General features: G+C 42.8%; 1 protein-coding gene across 6 annotated transcripts in view; it reads left to right on the top strand.

Annotated features, from left to right (window-relative positions):
- RREB1 (ras responsive element binding protein 1) overlaps positions 1-14292 on the top strand; it is a 169409-nt gene that overhangs the window by 135830 nt on the left and 19287 nt on the right. For all 6 annotated transcript variants that reach the window (XM_089516686.1, XM_089516685.1, XM_089516683.1 and 3 more), the window contains one exon: positions 886-3577. In XM_089516686.1, coding sequence (XP_089372812.1) covers positions 886-3577 — 2692 coding nt within the window. The remainder of the gene's footprint in view (positions 1-885; positions 3578-14292) is intronic.

Here is a 14292-nt window from a genome sequence, read left to right as displayed (position 1 = left end):
CAGGGAGTAATAGGTTAATAACTTTGTTTTAATGTTTGTTTGTCTTTATGTTTGGAAGTATTATTGGATGCTATTGTTATATGTTTGTATATTGATGATGATGGTGATTATGTCAGTACCAATCAGTACCAATTGATTGAGTGATTATGTCAGTTTTGCTAAAATGAACAAAAATTAAAAAAATTGGTTGTTGATTAAAAACTTCTCACTTCTGGAGGTTGAGAAGTAATTTTTACCACATGGGGGAGCAGTTGACTTAGGCTGCACAGGGGCATTTTTCAAATTTGAAATGACTCCTTTAGGCCTAAAACAGGCTAGGCCCCATCTCAAGTGGTGTTGATACTGCCCTCCAAATTTCATAGAGTGTGCTGGAGGGCTTTTTTTAAAGTAACATAAACAAATGGATGGGAAGTGTGGTGGAAGGTGCAGTGCTTCTAGGTAGGGAGGACCTAGGGAAACAGACCCCAGCCTATAGCAATAGATTTTACTGATGAACAATTTGAAGAGACAAATGGGTGTCTTGTTCTGTTTTCTCCCACTCTTTCATCAAAGTGCCTTTCCAAAAGGGCTTCATAACTCAGCCTGACAGTAGCATTGTTGTCAAACCCATTTCTGATGAACTATCAGACATCCAGCAGATCTTAAACAGAAGATCTATTGAGAATCTAAAAAAAACTGAAGTCATATGAATATGGGCTTTTCCTGTGTCTTCACTCCTTACTCCCTCCTCGTAATGGAAGTGTTGTGTTTGTACACTACAACCCTAGGACAGTAGTGTACACATTGTGTGGTGTTGGGGTCTAAATGTCTTTTCCTCCCCTCAGGATAGTTGATCCTGTTAGTTTTCTTACACTGAACCTCTTGTTTGTTCTCTAATGTTTGTAGGTCTGGTGTGAAACAAACTTGCGGAGGTGCACCAGTGAATTTCATCGGTATATCTGTGAGATGTGTAATAAGGCATTCCCCATGCAGTTGGCACTCAAGCTGCACACAGAAACCCATGCAACTGATCAGAGAAAAGAAGAGCACAAACTGCCATCAGAGGATGCAAACTTGAAGGCCTACATGGAGTCCCTGGGACTGCAGCATACCAAAGACATTAAACCTGCCAAGCAGGAGGAGCTTGCACCAGATTGTGAGGTCCATGAAATGCAGCAAAGAACACTGAAATGTAATCTACCTCAGGGACCTGGTAGTGCTAACCAGTTGAATGTGTCCCCTCTGGAAGCTGCCTCTGTGGGTGGGACTTTCTCAGTCCTTTCCCCTACGAAGGAAAACATAAAGCTCCTGTCACTACAGCCTTTCCAGAAGGGTTTCATAATTCAGCCTGACAATAGCATTGTTGTCAAACCTATTTCTGGTGAACTAGCAGACATCCAGCAGATCTTAAAGATGGCTTCTTCAGCAGCCCCACAGATCAGCCTCCCCCAGCTTTCTAAGACTTCTCACATACCCGTGCAGTCTATATTCAAGCATATGCCTCCACTGAAGCCAAAGCCGTTGGTAGCGCCTCGGACTATGGTGGCAACTTCAACACCTCCTCCTTTAGTCAACACTCAGCAAGCCTCACCTGGGTGCATCAGTCCAAGCCTTCCTCCAGTGCCACCCAAGCTGATCTTACACTCGGAAGAGTCAACTTCAAACTCTCATCTTCCACATAGTAAATCAGGAGCCAACCCCAGCCCTTCTACCCAGGACAAGATGGAGCCTATGAATCAGCATGAAATGAAAACACAGCTGGAGCAAGACAGCATCATCGAGGCTCTTCTGCCTTTGACCATGGAGGCAAAGATCAAACAAGAGGTCACAGAGCGAGACTTCAAAGCCATCATCACCAGTGCGACAAACAAGAAGACACCAGCCATGAGGAAAGTCTTGTATCCCTGTCGTTTTTGTGACCAGGTGTTTCCTTTCTCTGGGGTCCTGAGGGCTCACATCCGCTCCCACTTAGGCATCTCCCCATATCAGTGTAACATCTGTGACTACATCGCAGCTGATAAAGCAGCGCTGATCAGGCATTTGAGGACGCACAGTGGGGAGAGGCCATACATCTGCAAAATTTGCCAATATCCTTTTACAGTGAAAGCAAACTGTGAAAGGCATTTGCGCAAAAAGCACCTGAAGACAACCAGGAAGGAGATAGAGAAGAACATTGAGTATGTTGCGAGCAATGCAGCAGAGATGGTAGATGCCTTTTGCTCCCCAGACACGGTGTGCAAGTTCTGTGGGGAGGACCTGAAGCATTACCGTGCTCTCCGCATCCATATGCGGGCACATAGTGGCTGCCAGAAGAAGAAGCCATTTGAATGCAAGGAGTGTGGCACTGCCTTCTCAGCCAAGCGGAACTGCATCCATCATCTCCTTAAGCAGCATTTGCACATCCCAGAGAGGGAGGTAGAGAGTTATGTGTTGGCAGTGGAGTGCATTCCTCCAGAGAATCAAGCAGGTCCTCTGCAGTTACTAGAAGGCAGCACTTACACAGATTGCAAGCCCATCACGCCTTTTCTGGAATCACAGAATGGTGTTTTAAGGGGCACCCCCTCTCATCCATCGATCAAACTTGAAACTGCAAATAGCTTCCCTAGAAATTTTGACGAGCCTTTAGATTTCTCTCAGAAGAACAAAAACCTGAACTCTGTGCTTGTAAAACAGGAGAGTCCATTTGATTCTCCTCTCTATGATTGTTCCATGGAGCCCATTGACTTGTCCATCCCCAAAGCTCCAAAGGACAGTGAAGATTTCCTGAATGAGTACAAGAAGCAAGAGCCCCTTGATGGGCACTATGAGAACCATCATAATTGTGAGTGGTCTACTCCAGCTAATGGCAACCTGGAAAATCGAATTTTCAGACATTCCCAGCCACCGAAGGGTCCACTGCATTTGACTGTCCCAATCATTTCTCCATCCCTCTTGGGGAACTCGGCTTTGTTGCGACCCTTGAGGCCCAAGCCACCTCCTCTCTTGCCAAAGCCCCTTGTAACTAAAGAACTGCCACCTCTTGCTTCCATTGCACAGATTATTTCATCTGTGTCCTCTGCTCCTGCTCTATTAAAAACAGAAGTTGTAGACTCAGTTCCTAAGGCATCCATTGGCAACTCCAGTGTGATTGATAATTCGGGGAACTCTAAACCAAGCACAACAATCATGGCTGCTGTCCAGCCTGATCCCAGCATTCCCAGTAATTTGGCAGATTGTGCATGCAGTCCAAATGGATCCCAGAAGTCTCCTAGTCCTGGATCTCTGAAGAAAAGAGGCAGAAAGAAAGGAACAAAAAACAAGACCAAGGCCAACAGTGGTGTGGACCTAGAGTCAAGTGGGGAGTTTGCCAGTATTGAGAAGATGTTGGCAACCACAGACACAAATAAGTTCAGCACATTTCTCCAGTCAACTGCAGACTTCAAGGAAGTAGCTAACAGAAATGGAACTAGCGAGGAAGAGAGAGAGACAGCTGAAGATAAACCCCTAAGAGGAAAGAGGAATGCCTACTCAAATTGTGTTCAGAAAATTAAGTGTCCTCATTGTCCAAGAGTTTTTCCTTGGGCAAGTTCCTTACAGCGCCACATGCTTAGTCACACAGGTAAGAGTTATGGCCTTGGGGACATATAAATGAGTATTTGTTGCTGAGCCTATATTGTGATGGGTAGACCAGGATCTAGATATGGTTATGCACAGGGAGCACATCAGCTTTCCCAGTTCAGAAGAAATTGCTAGGCTGACTTGAAAAAGGTGTGCAAACTTTAGTATATGATCCCTGCAGGGTAAATTTCACAGAGCTTCAAAGTAAAACATTGTAAGTACCAATGTAACTGATAACATTAGTTTTGAGGTAATGTGATCATATAATGTTACTTTGGAGGTGCTTTTGGGTTCTCTCCCCAAAATTCTTGCCACTTTCTTGTGTTATGGATGAATCCACTTCCTAGGAAAATAAAAAATAACTTATACTGTATATACTCGTCTATTAGTCGACCTCGTGTATAAGTCGAGGGTAACATTTGGGGCCAAAAATGTGGGTTTTTATATGACCCGTGGATATGTTGAGGGTCGAACTTAAGGGGGCAGCCCAGCTGGGGAGAGACTGGTGAGCTGGTGATTGCTCACCCTTGGAAGCCTTTCCCTGCCTGGGCTTTCCCCTTTGGAGGCAACCCAGAGAGGGAGAGTCTTCAGGGCAAATGCGTGCCCTTGGAAGCCTTTCCCTGCCTGGGCTTTCTCTGCAGAGACAAGCCAGAGAGGGATAGACTACAGGGCGAAAACGTGCCCTTGGAAGCCTTTCCTTGCCTGGGCGTTGCCTCGCGGAGGCACCCCAGCCGGGGAGAGGCTGCGGGGCAATCGCTTGCCCTTCACAGGCTCTCCCCAACTGGGCTGCCCCTTGCGGAGGCAGTCCAGCTGAGCAGAGGCTTGGTTGAAAGACCTATTGCCCCATGCATAAGTCTACCCAGGATGCTGGAGGCTATTTTGGGGCCCAAATTTCTCAATGTATAGTCGAGTATATACAGTAAGTAATAAGCATTTTAACAATGAATTGAATAATGAGCCACTGGATACTTTAAATTAAAAAAAATTACAACAATAGCAAGTTGTGTGATTTGCTTATGTAGGGAATTATCAATGCTGCTGCCTTTGCCATCCTCAAAAAAACCTATGGTGGGGCCTTGGTCTGCTGAGGTTTGGTTCCAGGATTTTCTGTGGATACCAAAATCCATGGATGCTCAAGTCTGATTATATACAGTGGCATAGTAAAATGGTATCCATTATATACAATGGCAAAATCTTGCTTTTTGGAATTAGTATTTTCTTTTTTCTTTTTTAATCTATTTTAAAGCTGTGGATGGTTCAGTCTGTGGGTGGAAAATGTGTGGATACGGCAGGCCAACTGTATCACTTTATCATGAACCGATATAGAATCAAGAATCATAGAATTTGTTTTCTGTTTTTTCCCTCCCCTCCCCTTTTTCATTTTTTCCATTTTTTTCTGGACCTTCACATCTCTAATCAGTACATGTACCGCTACTGGAACAAGGACAGTGTTTGCACAGTCAAACCCTGTCCTGTAATTTCGTCTGCAGGGTCACTGCAAACTGATTTATTGGCTTGGATAAAGTGGCAAGAATTTAATGGCTTGTATATATGGGCAGTTGGTGGGAAATAAAGGGATGTAGCACCTAGTAGTTGGAAGGTAGTTCATGAACACAAGGAATATTCCCATAGTGACAAAACACAGCTTTTTGAGTTGTATCTGACCCCGGTAAATATAGTTCTCAGATGTGTGATTTCCCAGTGGTTATTGGACTGAAATTCCTATCAGCCTAGCATACATAATCATTTAGGAATGATGAGAGTTGCTGTCTAACAATATATGAAGCACAAGTTCCCCACCCCTAGTATAGGCGTTTCTTTTGCTGTGAAACAATACTGGACAAATCATAACTTAAATTTTGTTCTTGTCTCAGATTTGATATCTAACATCCATAAATTAAAGGATTGATGGGGTGGGTAGGGGCATCATTAGGAGGACCTCACCAGGTGATGCCCTAACAGTTACTAAGAATCCTGTATGGTGTGCTATGGGATGAGGTCGAGGTGTGTGTGATACCATGAGTTATTGCACTGGGTGATGCAAACCCTAGTAATATCACTAGGGCTGGGAACATTTCATGGCTAAGGCCTTGGAGTGCCACTATAAGGTAAACCACCTTTCCTTACCAGCATCTATATGTTTTGGCATACAGCTCCCGTCGCCTCCAGCTAGCATCAGGTATGCTGAAAATTGTAGGGAAAAACTTAGAGGGACCCAGGTTCAGCAAGGCTGGGGTCAGCAAAATTAGATTAGATGGAGCATAGGTAATAATTTAATTAATTAATTAGTTTTATTTATATACCGCTATTCCTTAAAGATCATAGCGGTGAACAGCAAGTAAGCGAATTAGCAAGTAAGCTAATTTGCCCCCAACAGTTTGGGTACTCATTTTAGCGACCTCGGAAGGATGCAAGCCTGAGTCGAGCTTGGGCCCTTTCGCTGGTCTTGAACTCGCAACCTTGTGGTTTTGAGTGAATGGCTGCAGTACAGGCATTTAACCACTGCACCACCAGGGCTCCACCAGGGCTTAAAGCCTTGAGCTTTAAGCTACATGTTCCACAATTTTGTTGAGATGCAAAATCCATTTCTGTTAAGGACAATAGGGAAGAGAACTCCAGTGCTTAACCCTTTCCCCAGCTGCTGTTTGCCTGCTTCAAATTGGCCCCTCAAGCAGCTTTTTCATTTAAGGGAAGTTAAATTCAAGATTTTGCCATGTTTTAAACCCTCACGGTTATGAAAGTTGCTGTGGAAGGAGGATTTGGAATGGGAAAAAGCTGCAGAGTGAACCTGAGTTGTTTTCACGTTAGCTAATTTTTTTCTCTCTGCTTGGCTGCTAAAAGTATCATTTCCTGCCACCGTAGAGTTTGCAAAATACTCATGGTAGAGCAATTGTCAAGCTTAAAATTTTAGATTTAGTTACTGCTGAAAGCTTATGAGCCTTCCTGACAAATCTTTCCGTTGATGGGTTTCTAGCTCAGACTTCCATAACCCTGCAGCTGAGGAAACTGAAATTATTTTCTAATTTTTTGCATTGATCTGAAACCTCAACCTGGGTTTTGAGAAGTGAATATAAGAAGTGGGTAGCGTTGTCATTCTGGTGTGGCATCTGCTGTACTTCCATATATATTGCAAGGAACACATTTGTGTGTGTGCATGTTTGCATGCACCTTCAAATTGCCTGTTGACTTGCAGTGAACCCATTAATTTCAAAGGGTTTTCTTAGGCAAGGAATATTCACATGTGGTTTTGCCCATTCTTTCCTCTGAAATATAGCCTGCAGCACCTGGTATTTGTTGGTGGTCAATCCTCCAAGTACTAACCAGAGCTGATCCTGCTTAGCTTCCAGGATCAGATGGGATGTGGTGCCTTTAGGGCAATACTAGGCTTAGCAAGTATTCAGCTCCACCCATGTGCCTCCAAAGCATGCTTCCTACTCTCAAAAATTCTACAGCAAGCAGCAGTGTCATAATTTTAGACACTAGGGAGCATGCTTTGGAGGCATCTGGTTTGGGCTGATTAACAAGGAGTCACTTTTTGCTCACCTGAGGCAACCAAGTGCACTTTTACCTTAGATATATTGATGTACATTCTGTGTTGTAGTAATACACTAAAGCATCTTTCTCAGGTTATGATTTGTTTGGGTGTTGTTTTTGTTGTTGTGTGCCTTTCGAGTTATTTCTGACTACAGTGATATTCTTGGCAAGATTTGTTCAGAGGGGGTTTGTTTTTCTCTTCTTCTGAGGCTGAGAGAATGCAGCTTGGCCAAAGTCACCCAGGGGTTTCTGTGGCCAAGCAGGGATTCAAATACTGATCTCCATAGTTGGAATCCAATGCTCAAACCACTGTGCCGTGCTTGGGTATTCCAGGCAGGTAATCAAGGAGTGATGTAAAGTTCTCTCCTCTGTCATTCAAATGATCTTCAATGTGATCCAGACCAGTATAGCCTAGACTCTCCATGTAAATATATCCCACCTCCCTCCACTTTCCCAAGGAAGGGTTGTACAAACCAAGCCTCAGGGTATTTACAGAGGGGTCTGGTTATTCTGAATGCTGACTATGTGGTATGGAGGTAAGGGGCTCTCATCATTATGCCTATTTCACAACCAACCCATCTGGTTCTTCATATGCTTAATTGTGTGTACAGTCCGCCTTTCTCTTACATGGGAGATCCATTCCGGACACACACACACACCCCCCCACATAAGAGAAAAACTGGGTGCTCAAGCCCCATTCAAATGAATGGGGCTTGTGCCCATGGTAGTGGTGCATGGGGCGCACGCCACAGGAGCACACCCCATTCATGCGAATGGGATGTGCCACCCCTTGTGCCCTGCATGCTCCCGCACGGCTTTGAGCATGTGCACAAAGCCACGTATAGCACACCCATGTATAACGTGGACGCACTGTACTTTAGTGATCGGTTCTGAAATAATTCGAGTTATATACTGTATATGCTCATGTATAAATTTTAGTCAAAAATTGATTTAAAAACCTGTTGACTTATGCACGGGTCAATGTAAGTACTGTACTTTAACAACTATATAAAAAAAGGAACCATCCTCTAGGACAGGCAAGAGCGTAATCTGTTCTAGAAGCACCAACTCACCTCTATTCTCTCATCCATCCAGCCTTTAGTATGAGCACAGACAATTATGCTTACTGGAATTTTGTTAGGTTTTTCACATAGTTTTCCTTTGCTTCATCCTTTAAATTCTTTGTTTCATGTTCTTAAGTTTTACCCTTGACTTATCCATGGGTCTTATCAAAATCTGTAATTTTGGCCCCAAAACCTAACCTTGACTTGTATATGAGATCAATTTATAGTTGGGTATATACAGTATTCAACAGTAACTGCACTACTTCTGATACTTTTGAGACTTTTGGATGTGTTCACACCACAGAAGATGATGTGGGAATACATTCGGTTCTTCTTAGTGAGTGGCCTTGCTGTTTGCTAACTATGTTGTTGTTGTGTTGTTGTTTGCATTCTAGTCACCTCTGTCTTATGGCAACCCTAGGGCAACCCTATCGTGGGGTTTTCTTGGCAAGATTTGTTCAGAAGAGGTTTGCTATTGCCTTCCCTGAGGATGTTACTTGCCCAAGGTTACCCAGTTGGTTTTATGGCCAAGCCAGGAATCAAACCCAAGTCTCCAGGAGTCATAGTCCCATGCTCAAACCATCACGCCATGAATAATTGATAATATTTCCACAAAATATTTGATAATGCTGGTAGTTCCTATTATGGGGCTGCTGTTGATGGTGCTGCTTCTTGCTGCACCTGAATATGTGGATCATATTCATGGGTAGTTTTGTAAAGCACTGATAAAGATTTTTAGTGACCTGAAAAAAAAGTGTGTGTGATGCGTAGATAGAGAAATGTGCAGCATTCTTTCATTTCATCTGTGGAAGAATCTTTTCTGGTATTTTCGGATGTTTGCCATCTATTTGAGCTTGTGAATTGAGCATAAGTAATACCATATTACCCTGGAGAAAAATTGATTCTTGCATTGGCAGAGGGTTGAATTAGATGGCCTTTGGGAACCCTTTCACGACTGTGATTCTGTGACACAAAAGCAATCTTTAACAGTAAATTTCCTGCTCCAAACGAAAAGGAAGAAAAAAAGGCAATTTTTAGGAGAAAAAGGTAAACAAGACATTTCTTACACTAAATGAATAAAAAGTTACAGCAGTGGAGTGTTTTTTTTTTAAATAGCTGTTTTTGTATCCAAACATGTAAAGCAGTGGTTCTCAACCTTCCTAGTGCCGTGACCCTTTAATACAGTTCCTCATGTTGTAGTGCATCCCAACCATAAAATTATGGTGTCTCGATTCCTAAGACCATCGGAAATATGTGTCTTAGGTGACCCCTGTGAAAGAGTCGTTCGACCCCATTGGTTGAGAATCACTGATTTAAAGATTTTTGCTTGTGTAGCTGGCTTCTCAGACCAATTGTTCAAAGCAGGCTTTGAATGCAGGTATACAATGCTGTTGAAGACATTTGTTTTTGTAGTGGCCACTCTTTTCTAGATTTAAATAAATGTGGAGAAGCTGTATCTAGATTTTCTCCTCCTGTCCCTCTTTTTCAGTTCAGTGTAATATGGCTATTTGCAATTTTATCACCAAGAATCTTGGTCCAAACTAGTCTTGGGATAATAATTTTTAAATTGGCAGTAACTTTGCTTAAATACAGGAGATTGCAGAGTTGCAAGCATCACCGAACTTTTCCTTACTCGGAAGAGACAGCTAGCCAACATTCACCATAATTATTTATTCTCTGTGTATTTACATTAGTAGTGAACATCAGTCTTTGTTACCCCCCCCCCCCCCCCCCAATACTGCTTATGAAGTTGGCACCAGAAAGTCATGATTTGTATATTCAACAAAGTTCTGTGAATTATCCCAGGGATGCATGTGGAATTGTAGCCTAATTAGCCATCTGACTAATGAGCAGTGTAATCCCTTCCAGGTCTCTGCTTGCTGTAGAAATGGCCAACTGTCGTGTGTTGGTGTTTTAGTATTTGTGGTGGAAAAACAGAAAGAATAGTTGAAACAAGAGTAGCAAAGGAAGTGGCATGACTGCTATGCTTAAAAGATACAGGACTCTTTATACAACTCATGATCTTCCTTGATTCAAAGTCAGATGGTATATAGTGCAGAAGGCAACTTCTGATGGAAGATTAATGAGACACAAACATCCATAAGGCCTGCATTGTACTAAGGGGATGCGGCCACTGTATCTCCTATAGCAACTTTCATATAACAGCTTCCTCTGTCCTATTCCCCATTCATTTGTTTTTCCATCACAAAGAATTTTACAACTTCTACTGAGTTGCATTTGTTGCTGTTGCTGCTGCTGTCTTAGGATGAGTTAATTGTGCCCTAATTTTTATTTCTGAGTCCCCCCCCCCCCCATCTTTGTTACACGTTACGCTCTTGGTTCAGTTTGTTCAGAACATTTTCCTGCTGGGAGATCAAGTGGTGGGGTGGGGTATGAAGATATTTTATGGCCATTTGGCATCATTGTATATTTAAGTTTGAAGGGTGAAATGGCAGCCTCTTTCCTAAGACTAGTTGCCCACCTACGTTGTATTCACTGTAGTGGAACTATGGCACCTATGCTCTCATTTCAACTTGTTCTAAAGTGTGACCATTTCCCCCCTGATCTCCAGGGAATTAAACAGCTCCCTCGGGACAATTGCTCTTACATGCCTGGAACTTGCTGCATACCAAGCCAAACCGTATAGTTCAGTATATGCTGACTGGAAGTAATCACTGGGGCAAGAGTAGGCAATCTGGTACTGTGTGGATCTTTAGATTACCACTCTCATAATCCTTGACTATTGGCCTGATAAACTGGACCTAGATTTGGTAGAGATTGAATTGAAGACTTCATGCATTTGCAAAACATGTGGTCCACACCCTCCATTTTTATTTTTTATTTTTTTGGCAGTGTGGTTCTCAAGTGTCCTCTAAAGGGTCTGCATTCCCTTGTCAGATGTTTCTAGGAGTGGCTTGATGTGACATATAACAGTGAACATGCAGTGCCCTTTTTGACCAGCCTTCACCTTGCATTCCCATCCTAAAACCATGTTTTTAAAGTTTTGAGTCTCATTCTTTGGGGAGGGGGGGAAGCAGGATAAAAATAAAGTGATTGATTGCTGTATTCAGCGCCATAGCATTTCCCATCCATTTCAGCTTGGAAGAAGAGGATGATTTTCAGGGACTATTAGAGTTCACAGAGTAGGTTAGTATTTCCCTCCCCAGCGCTCACTGCCCTCCCCTTGTACAGTTAGACTGAGGGTATGTGTGGAACACACTCATAGAATCATAGAATTGTAGAGTTGGAAGAGACCGCAAGGGCCATCCAATCCAACCCCCTGCCATGCAGGAAATCTCAATCAAAACATCCCCGACAGATGGCCATCCAACCTCTAAGGAAGGAGACTCCAAGGGAGCGTGTTCCACTGTCGAACAGTAAGGGTACTGTCAGGATGTTCTTCCTAATGTTGAGGTGGAATCTCTTTTCCTATAGCTTGCATCCATTGCTCTGGGTCCTAGTCTCTGGAGCAGCAGAAAACAAGCGAGCGAGCTCTTCAATATGACATCCCTTCAAGTATTTAAACAGGGCTATCATATCACCCCTTAACTTTCTCTTCTCCAGGCTAAACATCCCCAGCTCCCTTAGTCGTTCCTCATAAGGCATGGTTTCCAGACCCTTCACCATTTTAGTCACTCTTCTTTGGACACGCTCCAGTTTCTCGACATCCTTTTTAAATTGTGGTGCCCAGAACTGGACAGAGTATTCCAGGTGGGGCCTGACCAGAGCAGAATATAGTGGCACTATTACTTCTCTTGATTTAGACACTATACTTCTATTGATGCAGCCTAAAATCGCATTGGCCTTGTTAGCTGCCGCATCGCACTGTTGACTCATGTTCAACTTGTGGTCTACTTGGACTCTCAGATGCCTTTCACACGTAGTCTCATTCACTGTCAGCTACTCTCCCTCACATCAGTCTGCAGGTTCACTTCAGAACAGTTTTTGGGTATGTGGAGAAGGAGTACAGTATTTATGCATTTGTGCATCATTCAAGGATCTACCTCATGGATGTTTAATTTGGGTTTTCCCTTCTCTGGGTATAATGCAGGAGATAAACTGCTATTACTTTCTGATGCATTACTGCACGCAAAGAGTACAGATTATGCTTACTGAGAGGTAAATGTAAGCATGTCACAGTTATCCAGGAAAACTGAATGAGAAATCTAATTGGCAGCAGTATGAAAACTTCCACTTGAGAGAAGGCAAATTTACTAAAGTGTTCCATCTAGTGGAAGTTTTTTGGGATTGGCACTGTGTGTGTGTGTGTAAGAGGGGAGACCTTGCCATTCTGCAGAAATTAAAGGTGATTGTAGAGGCATGCTAAAAACTCTACCATTTCTAATCAGTAATCGTCACTGATTTTCTAAAAAGCTGTTAAAGCAACAATAGGAATCAATATGGTATGATGACAATATTTTGCAGACCTTTTGAGCCAAGAATCAAACAAGGCAGTGCAGCTCTTCCTTTCTTTCTTTCTATTAGTTTTTCAAGTTCTCCCAGTGTGATTGTGCAACATATTCACAGATCTTAACAATTGCATGTGATCAGGAGCATATATGTAGTCAGGGAGATCTGTTCAGATTTTCCTTCTCCACTAGGTGAGTGAAAAAATGAAAAAAGTTCTGTAGGGATCCTTAGAGCTGATATACCTAAAGTCCTTGGGGCTGGCATGCTTGTGTTACATAACTGACTGTTGTGCAAATAACATATTCCTTTATCTCACACATTCATATGTAGGCATTTCAATTAGACCTGTTTTTAATGCTCTGACGTTCCACCCAGTTGTTGTTGGACTTCAAGGTTTTAAGAAGTGAATTCCTGTCTCCACCCCACCCTGAAAGAGTTTCTCCTTTAACCATGACAAGAATGCAGACTGCACTCTGCTTTCACTGTGCCGTACAGTCACAAAAGCCACCGCTGTGCTACTTAATTTGTTCTAAATGAGCCACTTTCTTAGATAAATAAATAATAATAAATAAAACTTTTATTTGTATCCCGCTTTTCTGTAACTAGACAATCAGAGCGGCTCACAACATGTTAAAATCCCCATTTACAACATTATGTCCCAAATTCCCCCCTTAAAACAGGATTAAACATGTTACAATTAAAATATCTATTAAAATAGAATAATACACACACACACACAAAATATGACGTGGACAGAGTGGTGGGCATGATGTGAGGGGCAGTCATTCTGTGGCTGGGCACTTTTTATTCAGGAAAGGCCAGCCGGAAGAGACCCGTCTTGACAGCTTTTTAAAAGCTGTCTAAGCTGGCAATTTGACGGATCTTGTCTGGCAGGCCGTTCCATAGTTTGGGAGCAATTGCTGAGAAGGCCCTCTGGGAGATAGCAGTTAGTCTGGTTTTTAAAGGCTGCAATAGATTCCTCCCGGAGGACCTGAGTGTGCGGGGCGGATTATATGGGAGCAGGCGATCCTTCAAATAGGTTGGGCCCAAGCCATGTAGGGCTTTAAATGCTTTTTAATGCATGGTATATTGTGTTTTTTTTCAAAGGAAGTGAAAGCATTTTATGTCACTGTCAACACAGTATGTTGAAATATGTTTGTGTGTGGGGGGGGGGTGTTGCTCCTTAGAATATATTTTCTTCTCATTTAAAGAAAAATGACAAAAATAAGCTAGCTGGTGTAAGATTTTGGCTTCAGTTTTATGCTGGAAACAGTCTACCTGGCACTAAAGAAAGGGCAACTGCAAAAACAGAACATCCTTCCCCTACTCCCCCAATGATATTTTAATCTGATTGAGCTCAGAGCATCACCATTTTGATTTCTGTGATGTTCTTGTGAAGCAGGTTATGCCTTACAGCTGCCTTTCCAAACCTGGTGCCCTCTAAATATCCTGGCTTAAAACTTGCATCATTTGACAGCCAGCAAGAAACACTCATGAGCTTGGCCTACCTGTAACCCACTATTCACTCCATGTAAGGCTGGCATTTCCTTAGATAGATGAATATTTGGCTTAAAACCATTTGCTTGTTGCAGGAATGTAGACCCATTGAATCACTGGGTTTGACATCTGTGTTGAATTATCATTCACCAATTGATTTAGCACGTCTGCTGAGTTTGGGAATAACAGCTGGATTTAGGCATGGGTGCTC

The sequence above is a fragment of the Sceloporus occidentalis genome, unplaced genomic scaffold (genome assembly GCF_023333645.1).
Source record: "Sceloporus occidentalis isolate IW3139 unplaced genomic scaffold, rSceOcc1.0.p SCAF_3, whole genome shotgun sequence".
In the NCBI taxonomy this organism is placed as follows: Eukaryota; Metazoa; Chordata; class Lepidosauria; order Squamata; family Phrynosomatidae; genus Sceloporus; species Sceloporus occidentalis.
The sequence above is the reverse complement of the archived record's forward strand: the minus strand, read 5'-3'. Positions and strand labels throughout refer to the sequence as shown.